General features: G+C 53.2%; 1 protein-coding gene across 2 annotated transcripts in view; it reads left to right on the top strand.

The window, feature by feature from the left end:
• The window catches only part of PLPP4 (phospholipid phosphatase 4), a 43,834-nt gene that overhangs the window by 24,279 nt on the left and 1,757 nt on the right, over positions 1-17,798 (top strand). For both annotated transcript variants that reach the window (XM_087824219.1, XM_087824218.1), the window contains one exon: positions 14,279-14,449. In XM_087824219.1, the coding sequence (XP_087680345.1) occupies positions 14,279-14,449 (171 nt within the window). The remainder of the gene's footprint in view (positions 1-14,278; positions 14,450-17,798) is intronic.

Below are 17,798 nucleotides of genomic sequence, written 5' to 3'. Positions count from 1 at the left end.
TCTCCCATGTTTCACATCCTGTTGGGCCCCATCCCTGTTCCCTCAGCGGTTACTGTGTCTTGAACCAGCGTCTGAATAGACAGGAATCTATTCGAATGTGTTTGTTTCTAACTCAGGAGGCAGCAGGCTACAATGTATCGCTCAGGTTTATTTCCCAAAGGAAAGGTGTGTGTTTATTACGTTCTTAACCGTCTCCTTCCTTGTGTGTTTTGCTGTGAGTTCTGTGGCATATTCAGTCAACACATTCCGTCTGTGTTGGTTCTCACAGTATTAATTTGGTTCTAAGTACAGATCTGGACACTTCAGAAACTCAGTGTCTTCCAGTTTTTCAAAGCAAAAGTAAAAAATTGAAAAAAAATTTCAGTCGTGGCTTGCTGTGCATTTAAGAATCATGGTGTCCACTCAGATCAGCCTTGAAGACCAGTGTGTGTGTCACGGAGCCCTCTCTTGAGCAAGGTCTTGGGACCTGCCCTCGTTCGTGAGCTCAGCAGGGGGCTCCTGCCTGCCGGCCTCAGGCTTAGACGTGGGGAGGCCAAGCACGTTGGTCAGCGGCCGCACCCACACCTAGAAAGCTCACAGAGACGGGTCCCCAGAGCCAGGTCAGCCAGTGGGTCAGCCAGCTCAGGCCAGACACACTGCCCGTCAGAGCCTGACCTTAGGCAGTGGGGCTGAAAGTCATTACCTGCTATTTCTTCTTTTTTCAATGTTTTTATTGATTTCAGAGAGAGGAAGGGAAAGGGAGAGAGAGATAGAAACATCAACGAGAGAGAAACATCGATAAGCTGCCTCCCGCATGCCCCCTGTTGGAGATCGAGCCCGGCACCCTGGGCATGTGCCCTGACCAGGAATCGAACGGTGCCCTCCTGGTTCATGGGGCAGTGCTCAACCACTGAGCCACACAGGCCAGGCATTACCTTCTGTTCCCCCATTGTATTGCCCACTGGATGGTGGCGAACACTTGAGAGCAGAAATAAGTTCTCTGAGTGAACAGCATAATTTATGGCGGTAATTGCTACAGATGCAAAGAGGACCTCTGAGTACAGCTGGGACGGTTGTCATAAAAACCGAGGCTCCTGGGAACTGCTGTTTAGGGGCCTCCTTCAGCCTGTTGAGAGACGGGATTTGAATGGCACAGGTGTGGCCCCGTGAGTCTCTGCAGAGGAGCTGGCCGCCTGCCCCAGAAAAGAAGGTGGTGGTGGAGTGTTTTGACCTGGCACAGGAACCGTGAAACCTCAGGAATAAGTGACTTTGTCGAGTACACTTAGCTTCTTTCATGCATCTGGCCCATGTGTTCATTTCTCAGTCGCTGCTGCTGAGAAATCAATTGCTAAAAGGTTTACATGCGGTAACAGCCACTACAAAACCCACCGCGGGCTGACTGTCGGTGAGGCTTCATGGGTCCTGGGTGTGGAACCGTGAGGTGCCTGATTGTTGGTAAACAATGACCTCATTTTCAGAGTCTTCAGAAACTCCTCACGTGTTCGCAGCCCTCGCTCGGGTGGAGTTTTCCTTCCGGGGGCACCTGCGTGCCGGCTCCTAAGAGGCTGCTACAGGAGGTGTCGGCCACAGAGGAGGTGAGGGAGATGGTGGGGTCTCTACAGCTTATGGGCAGGGCACTGAGCGGGGTGGGTGTGGGCGGCAGGAAGGGCCACCTTGGTGGGGTAAAGAGGAGCCGACAGGACCCACGAGCACCCCGCACCTGCCTGCCACAGCTGAGGGGTGTCCCGGGGACACCCGGGATCTTCAGCACCAACACCTTTTAGATCCTACCTGCTCGGGCAGCACTGTCCTTGCCTGTAGGTAGGTGGCTGAGGCAGAGGAGGGGTGTAGCCAGGTGGCCCTGGCACCCTCACAGCTGCCAGCTCCCGTGGTGAGAGGAGCAGGCCTGAGGGTCCCTGGGAGGCTGTCTCATCCCCTCACTCGGCAGCGTGAAGCTGGGCTGGACAAAGGCCTGGCCGTCCTTCAGCGTTTCGTTTAAATCTTCCCTGGGAACGGGACGTTGACCTGGGCGACCTCCTGACCCCCGAGGCACACTGCACAGTCTTCCTTTCCCGTCCGCTCACGTGCCCCACGCTCCTTGTGGCACCAGCCTTGAGAGTGTGGGGACCTGCCTCCCTCACAGTAGCTGAGCAATCTCTTTAATAATTCATTGCGGAGTCTAATCTGGGGATTTCCCCGAACCAGGCTTGAGCCAGTTTGTGCTTTCTCTCTGTGCGATTCAGGGTTCTCCTAAGAAGGAGAACCAGTGGCGTATATAGAATGAGATTCGCTGGAAGGAATCATACTAAATAATTCATGTGATTATAGAGGCTGAGAAGCCCCACCTTCTCTGTCTGCAGGCTGGGGGCCCAGGAGGGCTGGGGGTGAGTCCCAGACGGCAGGAGTCCCAGTCCACGGGCAGGAGACGATGTGTGGGCTCAGGCGGCTGGGCAGGGAGAGGGCGGTGTCCCCTTCCCTCCACCATTTTTTAAATTTATTTTTTAAAATACGTTTTTATTGACTTTTTTAGAGAGAGAGGAGGAGAGGGAGAAAGAGAAACATCAGTGAGAGAGACACCAGTCGGCTGCCTCCTGCACGCGCCCTCCTGGGAATCGAGCCCGCAACCCGGGCAAATGCCCTGACCAGAATTGAACCCTGACCTCATGGTAGACGCTCAACCCCTGAGCCACCCATCCAGGCCCTTCCTCCACCTTTGTGCTCTGGTCAGGCCCTGGGTGGACTGGGTGAAGCCCCCGCCCTGGGGAGGGCAGTCTGTTACTCGGTGTCCAGATGCCGACCCAGAAACAACCTCACACACACCCAGGAGTGATTTTGAGCCAAATATCTGGGCACCCTGTGCTCCAGTCAAGCTGATGTGTGAAATCAACCATCACAGTCTCCTACCCAGCTGGAGGAGAGCACGTTCCTTCAAACCAACCAGCTTCAGGACTCTGAGACTCGCCGGCGTCTACGGCCTACTTCCTCCCCTCCAGGAGACGTGCCCCAGGCCCTCGCCAGTCCACCCCCGGCACAGAACAGCGTGAGAAAATGAATGTCTCTCTCACCCACCCACCTTCCAAGGCTGGACTCGCGTGCCCGGCCCTCCTGGAGCCGCCTCTGGTTCTGGAGACCCATCTTCACTCAGTTCCTGCTGCGTGCCTGGCCTCTGCCTCGTTTCCCTTGCGGAAGTTCAGATGCAAAGAGTTAGAAAAGCAGTTCTGTGGTGGTTTTTAGCATTAAATGAAACAGGCAACGAGCAGCAGGAGAGGCGAGTGACAAGTCCGCAAGGCGTAGGGCTAACCTGTATGCCCGGGGCTTCACTAGGGATCAGGCGCTGGCCACCCGACGGCTGCTGATTGCATCCCGCTCTCCTCCCAGGCTGGACACTGCCCTGTCCCACCCTGGACACTTCCTCGTGCTCTTTGACGGTCCAGCGCCCTCTCTGATCTGACGTAAAGCGAAGCCTCCCCAGGTCCCATCAGGCTGTCTCTCCTCCGGAAGCCTGTTTCTTCCTTTCCTAACCACCGTTGGTAATTACTTCTGTGCATCCCATAAGGCAAGACCCAAGTCTGTCTGGTCGTCTGAGCCGAGCGTGGTGCCCGGCCCGGCGCAGGACGTGTTTGTCGAGATAATCGCTCCGTGACAGAACCCTCAGCCGTGTGCCCGGTGGCGATGCTGATGGCCACTGTTTTGAGATGTGTGTCTCGTGGCGTTTGCCCATGTTCTCAATCCCACCGGGTCATATTCTCAGTCGCTGACGAAAACCTGTGCTGTGGTAGGGAGCAGGTCATCTTCCGCTGAACTCGGGTATTTGGCTGCCTCTAGTTGATGGGCTCCCACGGAGCCCCAGCCGCTTGATCTAACGGATGAAGTCCGGCAGCCGGTGAGGGCGATCCGTCACCCCCTCGCCCAGGGAGGCTGGGACCTGCCGGCTGCGGGGCTTCCACGCTTTCCGTCGCCCTCTTGCTGTGCGTTAGGAAGCCTCCCGAGCGTTTCCGTTTCCTGGGCTCCGGGCGCACAGCTCTGGTGCTCCTTCCCCGGGAAGCAGCCTGGCTGGTGGGCCGGCCGGACGTTGCTACCGACCTGACGAGCGGCTGCCTTTTCTTTAAAAAAAGGGCCCGAGCGACTCCGTGACCTGCTCTCGCATTGCGGAGCACAGGCCCGCCGTCCCCTCTCGGCCTTATTTCCCCACGACTGCAGGTTTGCCCGCGATCGGAAAGGCCCGTCGGCCCGGCTGGTCCCAGGGCCCTGCGAGGGGCTCCCCGGGAGGCAGGACTGCGGCTGGTGGAGGTGGTGCAGGGAGAGCCGAGAACTGCAGTGCGGAGCCCTGGACCCCACGGACGCTCCTGCCGATGGACGCGGGACAGGCCGAGCTCCACCGAACGGGAGGGGCGCAGACATCGGGGCTCTCGACCCACGTTTTCGTTACCTGGTTCTGTGTAATGGGAATTGCACAGGGAAGCTAAAGATCAACATTAGTCATGAGTTGGTCACCTCTGAAGTTAACCTGCCCTCAGGCATCCATCCCAGCCCCGGACGGGTCTCCCGCCCTCGCTCAGCTCCCGCGGGCTGTGGGGTGTTGTAATATGAGCACAGCGCAGACACACCCAAGGGGACGATAAACGGCACGTCCTGAGGCACATGCAGGATTTCATGGAGTCAGTGAGAGGATGCCGCAGAGCCGCTGGACCGGACAGACCAGTTAACGACCGAAAGGGAGCGAATCAGAGGATGTGCCCGCAGAGCTGCTGCAGGACAGACTGGCTTGAAAATCAAAGAACCGTGAGATGCAATCGAGGGAAACAGAAGGACGCTACTGATATTCTATAAAACACCCTCTTGCACACTTTTCAAACTGATGTCAGAGGCCATCAAAATGGATTTATTTTTTATTCTAAATATTGGCTTAGTTGACATCATAACCCTTATTGTATTAAATATACGATAAATTTATTTTCATGCTTTTGAGTTTACTTTTTTGAGTGGGCATCTCAAACACGTATTATCACTATTTTATATGAAGCGTTGCTCTTTGTTTTGAGTGGATTCACTTTAAGTCACTCTTGCGGCCAGTGAGCTTGCCTGTCCCTGAGAGTAACCCGGGTCCCGAGCCTGGCGCCTCCTGAGACCTGTGGTCGCCTGAGGCTTCCGGAGTCTCGCAGGGAGGTGCCAGGCAGGCCTGTGCTGCAGCAGATCAGAAGAGGAGTGAGGCCTGTCTGTTCACCCTGAAGAAATAGTGGCATTAAAAACCCCAAACAGCACTTACGCTCGAAATACGTCCCGTGGTAAGGTCTGTGACAGACGACCTGGCGGCTTCGTTTACTCTGCCTTAGCCCCGTTACAGGCCTGAGAGCCCCCGCGTCTCTCTCTCCCTATCGCTGTTTTCAGAGTCCTCGGCCTGGATTCTGTCGTCTGAGGGATCAGTCAAGCGCCTGGGGAGAGTGCCAGGCCTCGTTCCACCGGGAGCCTCCCAGCGCTGCCCGTAATTAAACGTTATCAGAGTTCATTGTGCTTGAGTAATGGGGTGGTGTTCCTCCGGCTGCCTTCGTTGTTTTTTCCCCAGGAGCATTGCTCCTCTTTTGGGATTTAAACAAATCACTGTTGTTATGAAAAATGCAATTGAAAGGCTCCGTAACTACGATACTGAGCAGGTGCTAACAGGAGATCCAGTGCTTGCTGTTCACCGGGTGCTGCCTGGGCTGGCGCACGTGGCCGTGGCCTGCGCAGTGCCCGCTCCGCAATCGCGGGGCTGCTCCCGTTCAGCTTCTGCGATGAAAGAACGGGGCTGGGGACCAGAACGTGCTGTTCCTTTCCTATGTGATCAGAATCGCTTGATGAGCAGATGGATGGCTGAATAGTCCCTGTCACCGGGCAGACCGTTCACTGACAGGCTGTAATTTTGCATCGGCTCCTGGACATATAATTTTCTTAGTCCGCTGTCGTGGTTTTACAGGGATAATTGGTTAAGAGTGAAGTATATGTACAGGATCATATATAAAGCATATCAGTGTGGTTTACATAATATTACTACTGTTAAATATTTAACAATAGAAAACACCCTCATGTACTTGCCACTTAGATTAAGAAATAGAATTTAACTGTATACTCTTAAAACCCAATGTAACCCTCCCTGGTGTCTTACTGTTCTGTCTCCCACAGTAGCCGTTATCTTGAAATTTTAAAAATAACTTCTTTGTTTTTCTAGGTAGTCTCACACACACACACATTCCTAAACAATATGTTGCTTAATTTTGCCTGCTTTTGAACTTTACGTAATTAGAGTCATGCAGAATATATTTTGATAATCTTCCAGTTACTCGTGTGTCACGGGTTCACCCGTGTTCACTGCTGTGGTGTTGTGAGCGTGACGGTGCCGCACTTTGTTTTCATCGTTGCCCGAGGATGTTTTTTCCATTGCTACCCGCCGGATGTAGAGTCCTGGGTCTGGTAGTTACTGGCATCTCTGTATTGGAAAAGAGGGCTAGACATGGGCTTCAACACAGACAGACCTGAGGTCGAGACCAGCGTCAGCATTAGCATTTCTGGTTTTCCGCTTCCTCGGCCTTACTAACGACACCTTTCATTTGCATGTTGAATTTCCGCTCACAAAATACTACAAATACCATGCTTTGTGGGAGCTGGATGAGGCAGATGTTGTCCCCGTTTGGCGAGTAGATGAGACACTGAGGGGGACACGGCTCTGACCTGGCACCCACGTCTTCCAACGCCTGGGAGAGTTCTGTTCTGTGCTGTACCAGAGGAGATGATTTAAAAGAAGCCAGCAGGTGTGTGGGGCAAGCTGCTTCTTGGACACTTGAAGAAGGTTCTGAGCCCAAGACTGTTCCTCAATAAACAGCCCCTTGATCAGCTATCAGTGTCTGCCAAGGTCATGGGAGATAAAAATGTCACATTTGCTTTCCCAAATTTAAGTGGCCTTCAAACTAAGAAAATCCACAATTACAGTATGTACTAAAAAAAAATATTTTTTTGAATCTGGGCTGTGTACATAACGGGGAGACTTGGCTGTGTCAGATAAGGGAGGTGCTGTCCTGGTTATGGTCAGTTTCCTCGGGGGTGAGAGAGAGGAGCAGAGGAACCAGGAGCCTGGGGGAAGCTTCGCCGGGGAGCCACCTTGTCAGCTGCCCAGTCACTCTGGGCTTCTGTCCCGAAACTCGGGGGCCTGCAGCTGTTTTCAGTGAACAGACAATGACCGGCCTCACCTAGCTCAGGACAGTAATGTGAGGTCCACGTGCCTCCACCCTCCACATACACAATGCTGAGAAGGTGTGACTGGGCCGTTTGGTCAGCAGCCAGCATCACTGCACCCGCTGGTCAGCCTGGAGCCAGACGCCTCCGGGGCGACGTCTCATCGAAGCTCAGCCATTCATGCTCTGTGTAGGAAAACCCAGTTTTTCCTCCAGTGTTTCTCCTTTACTCTCACCCTATGTCACATCACACTTCTGACACCAGATGTGCGGGGCTCTTCCCACACCAAGCAATTCTGTGCGTCACCAGCCGGGTCTCGTACAGTTTGACTCAATTCTGACACCATCTACCTGGAGATAGTGTCCGATCCCACCAGCTAAGGGCTCAGTCCCGCAAGACTGGCCCCCACGCTCCAGATCCCAGTCCCATGTCCAGGGTGCACCCGTGCTTCTCACCAGTCAGCTGTAAACCTGAGGTTCCCACGACCCCCTCCTTGGGTTTGATTAGTTCGCTAGAGCGGCTCAGAGAGCTCAGGGAATTACTGACACTTAGCACTTTAGGAAAGGTTAGGGAAAGGACACAGACGAACAGCCAGATGAAGAGACGCGCAGGCAAAGTCTGGGAGGGTCCTGCGAGCAGAGCTCCTGACCCTGTGGAGTGGGGGGTTGTCGCCCTCCCGGGACGTAGATGTGTTTACCCACCTGGAAGCCTCTAAGCCCCGTGCTGGTGGGATTTCTGTGGAGGCTTCATCACGTATCCTGATTAATTCATTTCATTCCCAGCCCCTACCCCCCTCTCTGGAGAATGGGGGACAGGGCTGAAAACTCCGAGCTCTGTCATGACTTGGTCTTCCGGCCACCAGCCTCCATCCAGGACCCACCCAGGAGCCCACCTGTAGTCATCTCGTTAGAATAAAAGCTGCCCCCAGGGCTCTTACCACTGAGGAAATAAGGGTTTTAGGAGCCCTGCCAGGAACCTATATTTTCTATTATCTCACACCTTCTCTTCCTGTCTGAGCTGAAATCCCCAATGAAGACGGCGCAGGGCCGGTCAGAGGGTGGTTTTCCCTAACAAATCAAATTGCAGGTGGCACAACATCTCCCAAAAGGCAGGTGCAGCAGGTAGCTGGGCAGTGCCGGTGATTAAGGCTTCAAGGACTTGGGAGGCCCCTGCACCCCACAGAGAGGCTAATGCCATGAACACATGGGGCAAATAAATGGCTGCTGCCTTTTTAGTCTCTCAAAAGTGTACATTACCATTTGAACCTCGCCACCCGATTTATGTTCCGCCAAGGCCTTTGGAAGTAAAAATGCAATTATTTTTCATAAAAATGTTATCTTTATGTAATCCTGCTCCAGCTTTTATCAGCTCCCCGAACGGTGATGTGGAACGGGGTAATTTCTCCCTTTTGAAGGTTGGTTCTTATATTTATGTTTCAGATCATTGAGGCATGTAATCCAGGTGCGGAAAAGCAAAGGTGGTCGTGGGATTTAAATCACTTCCCGTCTTGGTGACAGTCCGTAGCGCTCTCTAGGGCCAGGACTAACCTCTAATAGGAATTTGTCACTGAGCGGTGTGGGGTGGGCGGGAGGGGGCAGAGTGGCTTCTGTCATTTGAAGACCCTTCCTCCTCTTTGGCGATGTCACACCTGCTCCCAGGATCCGTGCAGCGGGGAGTTGACAAAGGCCACCTTCTTCCCCCGAAGCCCGTCCTTCCCTGCCCCTCAGACCACCTCAGCGCCTTTGTGCATTGTGTCCTGTGGGATTTACTTTTTTTCAGAACAAAATCCTCTCTGAAGATGCTGACTGGTGTTTATCGTCTGCTTTCTTCTGTTTGCATTTCCCGCCTCTGACGTTTGCTTTCAGACTAATTACGAGCGTCTTGGTTCCTTTTCCTGTCCCTGTTGCTCTTTCTCAAGCAGGACGGCACAGTCATTTGAGTCATGAGGTGGAAGTCGCACCTGGCTCAGGTAGCTTAAGTATCGCCCGCCTGAAACGGGATGGAGGGCGTGACCTTTCGTAGCGGTATTTGTCTTTCTGTCTCCCAGGGCCTTGGCCTGTTGCAGGGGCACCTGGCAGCGTCCAGTTATGTTTATATTCATTCAGTCACCACGTACAGGTGACTTCCCTCACTCAGCAGTGTCCTGGGTTCTGGGGATTCAGTGGTGACCCTGATGGGCACACGACTACAGGGGTAAAAAGACAAACATGCAGTTAGCAGTGATGTGACTGCAGTTATGCCAAGGAAATCTGTGATCTTTTGTCTCTATTTAGGAATCATTCACAGTTTTTTTTAGGGCTGTGTTAACCTTCAGTAAATAATTTGACCTACCTGAACCTCTATTTCTCTTCCATAAAACAGGGCTACTAAATTATAGCAGGACATCAAATCATTTCATCAGGACTCAAATTATCTAGTTGAATTCATTGATTTCTTGAGGTTGTTGAATTTTTGCCATCAATAATTGCAATGAACTCTTGTCTTTAAAAGCAAATTCAAAAGAATTATTGATGTGCGATTCAGAAGATTTCAAGGATTTTGAGAATTGTCTTCAGTTAACAAGATTACGCTTGTTGTTTCCTACATCAGAGCAAAACTATCTCTCTGTTGATGGGTTAGACAGAAGGCGAGGTTTTTCTGAAACATTTCTGTGCATACTGAGTCTATTCTGTAATTTTCATCGAGGTTTTTCCCTAAAATTTTAACTCTGGCTGGGTAGCTACATCAGATATTCATGGTCTTCTGTTGATTTTTTTGAGGAATAAATAACTGTCTCGAGCTCTGTTGAATGGTTCAGCCGTTAGATATGCCGTAAACCTGCCTTCTCGCTAAGATTTGTAACCGTCTTCCCCCACCCTCTTATTGAAAGTGAAAGCTCTTGATATCTTAGGATATCAATATATAGAGCTTGTCATAAAAAAGACACCAGAACGAGCATTTTAGCTAGGCTGACCTGTGGATTAGGCAACTATGAACTTAAAACTATAAACGAGAAACTGGCCACGTTAAGCGATTTGGGGCCACGGGCATCACAGCAGGTTCTGACACGATGGCATTTGTTGCTGAGGAACCCTGGGAGAAAAGCTGTGTCACTCAGCACGGGGATGGCCTCCTGGCTCTGCGACGCTCCCTCCGAGAGCTCAGGCATTCTGCACAGAGGGAGGGGAAAGAGGCCTCCAGCAATTTGTCTCCCTCAGCCTTCAAGTCTGTCTATTGTACCGGCCAGGATCACGCTGCGTCTGCTGAGAGCCCGGGGGCTGCAGGGTTACCAGATGCTGAGAACCTGGCTCTAGAATTCTCTCTAAGCAGGCGCTGCAGTTACACAGCAGGGAGCTGCGGATGGGAAGCGTGGCCCCTGTGAGGCTTCTCTTTCAGGATGGAACTTCCCGGAACCGAGGCAGCCGGCGCGTTGGGAGGGTGGCCACGAGGTCCCATGCGCTGTGCTGGCAAAGTTTTACAGTCCTCGTGAGCTAACCCTCAGGACACCTCGGTGAGCCGAGCGCTGCTCACCTGCTGTACCGATCAGGAAGCCAAAGCCCAAGGGGAGTTCACACAGTTGTAAGCGGCAGAACTGAGCGCCCCACATGCTCAGCCTGTCTTAGGAACCCACGGCCCTCAACAGCACAAACACTCCCGACTGCCGGGTGGATTACATAGTCCCCAAGTAATAATGATAAACTTAGATTGCTGTTTCTGTTGGTTTAAACACAACCGTCCCAAATGCATCAAGTGCTCCTTGGCTCTGGTGTGGAGTCGGGACGAATGGACATGTGTCCTTTTCAGCTCCGGCTTAGAGGGTCATTTATTTAACAGCAGATTGTTAATTAGCACCAGAAGGCAGAACTCGAGTGAGCTCTCACACTGGCAGCCCGCATACCCAGCCCTGCTGGCCAGCAGATGAATTTCATTGGGTCTGCACTGTATTAATTTTTTATTTGCTGTTAATATATAAAAATGGGAACATTTCCCATAAATACCAGGATCTCCACACGGCAGACAGCAGCTGGCATGGAGGCAGAGCTGCATCGTTAAGCAGGCCAGTTTCCCCTGGTTTCCCCCAGTCCCCGCCACTCCCAGTTGTCTCCCAGCAGTGAGGCTGGGCGTGAGTTGCCATTTATTATCAAAAATGAGCCACTGGCTTTTCAGAAAGTGAACTAATTCTTGGAGCTGAGTGTCTGGCAGTGGTGGAATAGCAGAAAATAGACCGAGAGGGCTTCTGTTGCAGAGAAGTTTACTCACATCCAAAGATTTTCCTCATGTTCACCGTCTGCCCAGCCCATGGGCATCACGTGATGACCCCTTGAGGTCCAGCCTCTCATTTTACAAAGCAAACTGAGGCCCAAGAGGGAAGGCGACTCGCCAAAGATCATAGGTTCAGTTAGTGACAGGGCTGAGGTGGGAGCCCAGTTCCCCGATTCCCAGCGGCATGCACGGGGTCACGCAGGCACCGGCCCACCTGCGCATTCCCATGGCCTTGGCTCGATGGGCTTGTGGAGACGCCCTGACGTCCTCTCACAACCTCAGCATTGAGACTTACCCTCCGTCTTGGAGAAGAGAACATTAGCTCTCTGAGCATCATGAAGTGAGAAAATGTGTAGAGAGGACCTTCTCAGGACGTAATTCCATTTTCAGAGCCAAGAATGATCAGTTTATCGCGGGAGGTTTGTTACAATGAGCCAAAGTGGAAAACAATACTAAGAGCAGGGTCTGTCCCCTGATCATTACCTCATTTGTTTTTAAGGCTTTTTTATGTGTGTACCAGTTTCTTATTTCTTGCTTCTCTGGGGCCCATTGGTCTTTCACTGGGTTTACAAGTCAGACGGGGGAGGGAAGGCAGACGGCCCCGACGCACCTGGCCCAGCTCAGCAAACAGACCTGCCTTTGCAAAGGGGGCGTTGTAAACCGTTGGCAGTTCATCCGTGCAGCCGGAGGGGAGCATCAGTAGTTGTCCCCTTTCAGGATGACCAGGCCGGCACAGAGCCCTGTCCACGGGCACCTGTGTCACTTCCTGGGCCAGCAACCTGTGTGTGGTGCTTTGCTTCTCTGCCCCCATTGCCAACAGCCAAGCGAGCCCTGGGGATGTCAGGAACAGGGCGGAGAAGCCAGCCTTTCATCTGCTTCTAGCTCAGAGGCTCCAAGAGCGTCTTCGCTTTTCACAGCCAGATCCACATATAAATATTTACAGTCAGCTGCTTCCAGCCAAGGAAACCGGCTCCAGGCTGAAAGCAAGGGGCACATGCTCTTCCGCACAGATCCCTGTGGGTGTGCGTGTGCGTGTGCGTGTCTGTGTCTGCATGTTTCAAACTCTGCAGAGCAGAGAAACACGTTCTGAGCCCCTAGGACAGGGAGGCGGTCTCCTCCTCTCACCCCTGGCTCGAGAGGGTTCTCTTTATGCTTTGGTTGTTAATAACGTTAGGAAATGTGAATGCAGTTGCCCTGTTCTGTGATCCCGTCTCCCAGACGTCCCGTGCCCTGCCCGTGTCTGAGCGCTGAGGTCTGTGCTCTCCCGTCACACTGGAGGCAAGGCTGTGTTTAAGGGGAAGCCGCTCAGTTGCATGAACATCACCTTTGTTCCCCAGGGCAGTGCGAGGTTTTACAGCCTCGGCGCCTCAGAGGCCTGTTTCTTGGAGAAGAGAACAGCATTGTTTGGCTAGAGTTGAAAAGCATTTCTTTAAAAAACAAACAAACAAAACCCTCCTGTTTTCTTTTCTCCCAGTTGAGTTGACTCTGAGCCTGGATGGGTCCCGGACCTCAGAGCTGGAAGGCTCCCCGGAGAGCACCTCCTGCAGAGGTGGTGGAAAAATGGGGGAATCCTGTGAATTCTGTGTGGTTCACTCAATTCCTTTCTGATAGCATTTGGAAAAGCGGGAGTTTCAACCTCCCCTGCTACCCAGTGTGCCTCCCAGGCCAGAAAGAAGGGCCTCGGAAGCCCTTTGCCACAGGGCGTTATGCTGGCTCGGTAGCTGCATAAATGTCAGTGAAAGAGCGACCGCATAGGTTTATTATGAAATTGGAGCCTGTCGTGTCCCTGAGATGGGACCAGCACATGCTATGGAGGAGTGAGTTGGATCGAGAAGGTGGAGCTGTAGCACCTGCCTTTAACCAAAGTATCTACGCTCAATCCTGGGTGCCGTTAGGGTTCACACACACGCATGCACACACTCATGGACACACGCATGCATGCACACACAGGTACACACACGCCAAGGCCACTCCAGACCAGTACCAGCAGAATGTCTAGCCATGGGACCTGGCTAGAGGCGTTTTTTAAAGCTTCCCAGGTTTTAGAGGTGACTCTGCGTGTCACCAGAGCTGAGGATCCTTGTTCTAAGCCCACAGGAGACCCACCCGGAACCTCACCGAACCCCAACTGTGTTTTAAACCCGACTAAATGAAAAGTGTGGGGGTTACACATGCTACACCCAGCTCCACACTCTTGACCATGGATTTAGCACAGACGTATTGTCATTACAACTGTAAATGCCAATCAACATAATTTCTAAGAGTGGAAACAGAATTTGAGATTCCTGGCTTCTCCGCCCAACTCACTCCTCCGTGGCATTTGGTCCCATCTCTGTGACTGCCACCGAGCCTCAAATCCCTTCCTTTGACGACTCCTCCAGATCTAGGCTGTCACCACAGCCTTGTTCTATGGGCACTTTTTTCCTATATAGAGCTCAATACATTATATTAAAGTTACCTGTTAGCATGGCCATGTCCTCCAATCAGATGGTGAGCCCTTGAGACCAGACACAGCGTCCAGTGCATCCTCTGTTCACCGCACCTCAGAAGAATAGGATAGTGCCCGCCTAGCACACAGCGGGTACCCGTGAAGCCTCTGTTGAATGAATGGATGGATGGACGGACGAATGAAATAGGACAGATTTGATCCCAGGAAAGCCTGAGAGGTCGTTCTCAGGGGTGAGAGTTCATGCCAGCTCAGTTCTAGCAGAGCTCAGGTTGCCCACGTGGTGCCTGGTGCCAGCACGTCCCTGAGCCTGGGGCCAGCATGATGGCAGACAGGTGCCCAGGATGCTCTGCGTCCCCACCACTCACCACCTGCCGGGTAACACCTGCTGTTTCTCTCGGGCAGTTGCCTTCTCGGGCCTCGGCTTCACAACCTTCTACCTGGCCGGAAAGCTGCACTGCTTCACGGAGACGGGGCGGGGGAAGAGCTGGAGGCTGTGCGCCGCGGTCCTGCCCCTGTACTGCGCCATGATGATCGCCCTGTCCCGCATGTGCGACTACAAGCACCACTGGCAAGGTGAGTCCTGCCCGCCTCCCCCAGGGCTGGTGTGGAAACACCTGTGTGGGGGGGAGTAGGTGCCCGCTGTTGGACACCAGAGGAGGTAACGTGACAGAGTGGACATTGTCTTAAAGGAAATGGGCCTGTTCAGGGGGGTTCTGGCCTTAACTCTGCCCTGCTGGGGACAGAATTGGGGGTCTCCCTCTCTCACTCACACTCGGGCTACTCAAGTCCTGCGGGGAGAGCGGGCCCTCGGCCTTGGACCCGTGTGTGACTTCCCTGCTGGGTCACTTGCCTGAGTCCCCAGACTTGGCGCTGGATGGTTTTTGGCTCCTTTCACATCTCACATCCATCCCACAAGGACGTATTTCTCACCATGGATGTGCTTCCTGAGGAGAGATGTTCAGCCCAGGGATCTGTGCCAGCAATGTTCCCAGCAGCCGCTGCGAGGTGGGGGGAGGCTGACTTATATGTAGTCAGAAATCACAGAACGAGTGAGGGGCTTGTTCCTGGAACAAAACTGAGCCACACCATGTCCCTCTGCAGATCAGCTGTAGCACCTGCCACAGTAGACAGGGAGCAGAGACAGGTGGGGTCCCCAGGACGTGTGGCTTCCGGGGACACGGGCCTGGGCTGTTTTTCCTACGGGGCAATCGATCTGAGCCCAGAATCGGACTCTAGGGGGCGGGTCAGGAATGGTGGCCAGTACTCTACATTATTAACAAGCAGGTCTGTTATTTATGATGAAGTCTGAGAAGCCCTGGTGAGGAGCCCCAGGGTGCCAACTTGAAGCAAACAGACTGAACTAAATGTGCCTGAATCCAGCCCGCACCTCCTTCCTGCCTGCCCTCCCTCTGCCCACACGCACTGCTCTCCCCCTTTTCTGTTTCTGCAGCCCAGTGCCTGTGGGGCCACCCTCGTCTCACCTCTTGCCAGGTGTGTGTTCTAGGGGTAGTGAGGCAGTTGAAGCCAGGTGAGGGGGGCTCCTAGCTGGGGGCCTTCTCCCATGCTCTCGGGGACCTCCCCCCCCAGCACCTCCCCAGCTGCTTCGCTCTTTCCCTGGCCTCAGGTCCACCCTCCACCTTCCTGGGGCTCATGCTCTGGGCATCACAAGCCTCCAGCAGTATCTTCGACCTGGGGGTGGAGGGTGGAGGCTGCAGGGGAAGGAGGCGGATGCGTGGCCTGGCCAGGCGGATGCATGATGGGGGTGGTCAGTGGAGGGCCGCAGGCTGGGCCCTGAGCCCTCCCTTCTCCGCTTTTAGCAACGACTTGGATCAGGTTCTGGATAACCTGAGGCTACATCATGAGAGGGAAGCAGGGAGCGAGTGACTGAGCCCACACACGGCACCCCCACAGCAGCCTTGGCACCGGGAGTATTTTCCAACAGAATCATGGTGGTTTATAGGACTCGGGCATATTCCCATGAAGACTGCCATGGGCTGGCTGGTGTTTTGTAGACTCTGCTCATCTCTCCCTCGTGAACTGTGGCTCCATAAGACCAGGGGAACAGCACGTCCCAAATAGCTCAGGCTGTTTCATAGATGGGATGCAGTAATGGGTCGGGATGTGCTTTGTAAGTGAAAACGCCCAGCACAAGTGAAATTGGTGGTGGTCTCTAGTGCCCTGTTTCTAAGGGACAGAATTGTGTTCTTTCCCCAAACAGCCGACTTAGAGGCAGCCGTTCTTGGAACACTGTCTTCTGGAAGCTGTGAATCTTAGGTTTTCATGTTTACTTAGCCACTTTGGATTTGAAATGATGACAGTTTCTGAATTGAATAGATTTCTGCTCCATATGGAGGGCAGTGAGAGCTGTGTGGAGATTCTATCCTGAAAACCTAGGATGGGAGGTTGGCCTCTTGCACGCTCCTGGTCCTAACCCATTTGTTACCCATCACCTGGCTAGAGCTGGTGCAGACGAAAGAATGAAGAATTGGTGCCTGGCTTCAGGAAAATGGTGGACTCATCACGCAGCTGGTGCCCCCGAGGCCTGCTGGCTGTGGAGCCTCAGGTTCATCCCATCCAACTGGCATAGGAGGGAAGTTGGCACAGAAAAGGGAGAATTAAATTAATGCTCTGTGGGCTGATGGGGAACCAGAGAGAGAATTATGTTCAGTGATGTTTAGGGCCATACTTGGGCTGGAGGGAGGGACAGAGCTGCGTCACGGTTGACTTCTGCAGCCCAGCCAGGACTGAGTGTGCACCGGTTGGCACAGGTCATGGTTGACTTCTGCAGCCAGGACTGAGTGTGCATTGGTTGGCACAGGTCATGGTTAACTTCTGCAGCCAGGACTGAGTGTGCATCAGTTGGCACAGGTCATGGTTAACTTCTGCAGCCAGGACTGAGTGTGCATCGGTTGGCACAGGTCATTGGTGTGGCTCACGTACCAGGTCAGCTGCGCCACCCTCTGCCCAGCTTGTACCCTGGACTCAGCCATGGGAAGAGTGTGCCCTTCCTTGGATGCTCTGATGGGCTGAGCCAGGCTCACTTTACCTGAATCCCCTTTGTGGAGCCAACTGTCACTCTACACCAGTGGTCTCAGCTGCGGGTAGGGAGACTGTACCTCCCAGGGGACATTTAGCAATGTCTGGAGACATCTTTTTGGTTTTCACAACAGGGAGTGGAGGTTACTACATATCTGGTGGGTAGAGGCCAGGGACGCTGCCAGACATCCTACAATGTACAAGGTGGCACCGCCCCCACAACACAGACTTACCCAGGCCCAGATGTCTGCCCTGAGGATGAGAAACCCGGAGCTAACCAGCACCTCAGCTCTGTTTTTCTTTTCCTTATTACATGTTAGGAAGCAGCAGTGTTCAAGGCGTGGGACGATGTATTCATTCAACACTCATTTATTAAGAGAGTAATCGAGGCAGCCTCAAGGTTTCCAGCCCGCAGAAGGGACAGACCGAGAGGCCTTTGCCTGCTGCGTAGGTGGTGCCTGAGGCAGGCCGCCTGATGGAGATAAATTAGCTGTGGCTTTTCTTTGGTGCACTGAGCTGCCCCAGCGACCGTGGGCGGGGGCCGTCCATCACGATGAGAATTCATGGGGAGCCCACGGCCATCAGCAAAACCTGAGGCCGGCTCCTTGTAGACTTCAGTTAACAGTAATATGATGAGGTTTTTATGACTCCTTTTTGATTTCTAAGGGAGCACCTGCGCCCAGTGTGCAAGTACCTGTGTGTGGTGATCTTGGGAAGTACGTCTGGTTTCTCGGTTACATATTCATACGCAGTAAATAGCCATCGCCTCGCGTGCCCTGCTCTGTCCCATGGACAGCCTTGCTTCCTGTTACTCCAGGGAATCCTCCCTCTGCTCCCCGTGACTTTCCCTGGTTTCTCTTACTGGCTCTATGTTCGAAATATTTAC

The sequence above is a fragment of the Miniopterus natalensis genome, chromosome 14, assembly GCF_054644295.1.
Source record: "Miniopterus natalensis isolate mMinNat1 chromosome 14, mMinNat1.hap1, whole genome shotgun sequence".
Taxonomy (NCBI): domain Eukaryota; kingdom Metazoa; phylum Chordata; class Mammalia; order Chiroptera; family Miniopteridae; genus Miniopterus; species Miniopterus natalensis.
Note: the sequence above shows the minus strand (reverse complement) of the source record. Positions and strands in the feature narration are given on the sequence as shown.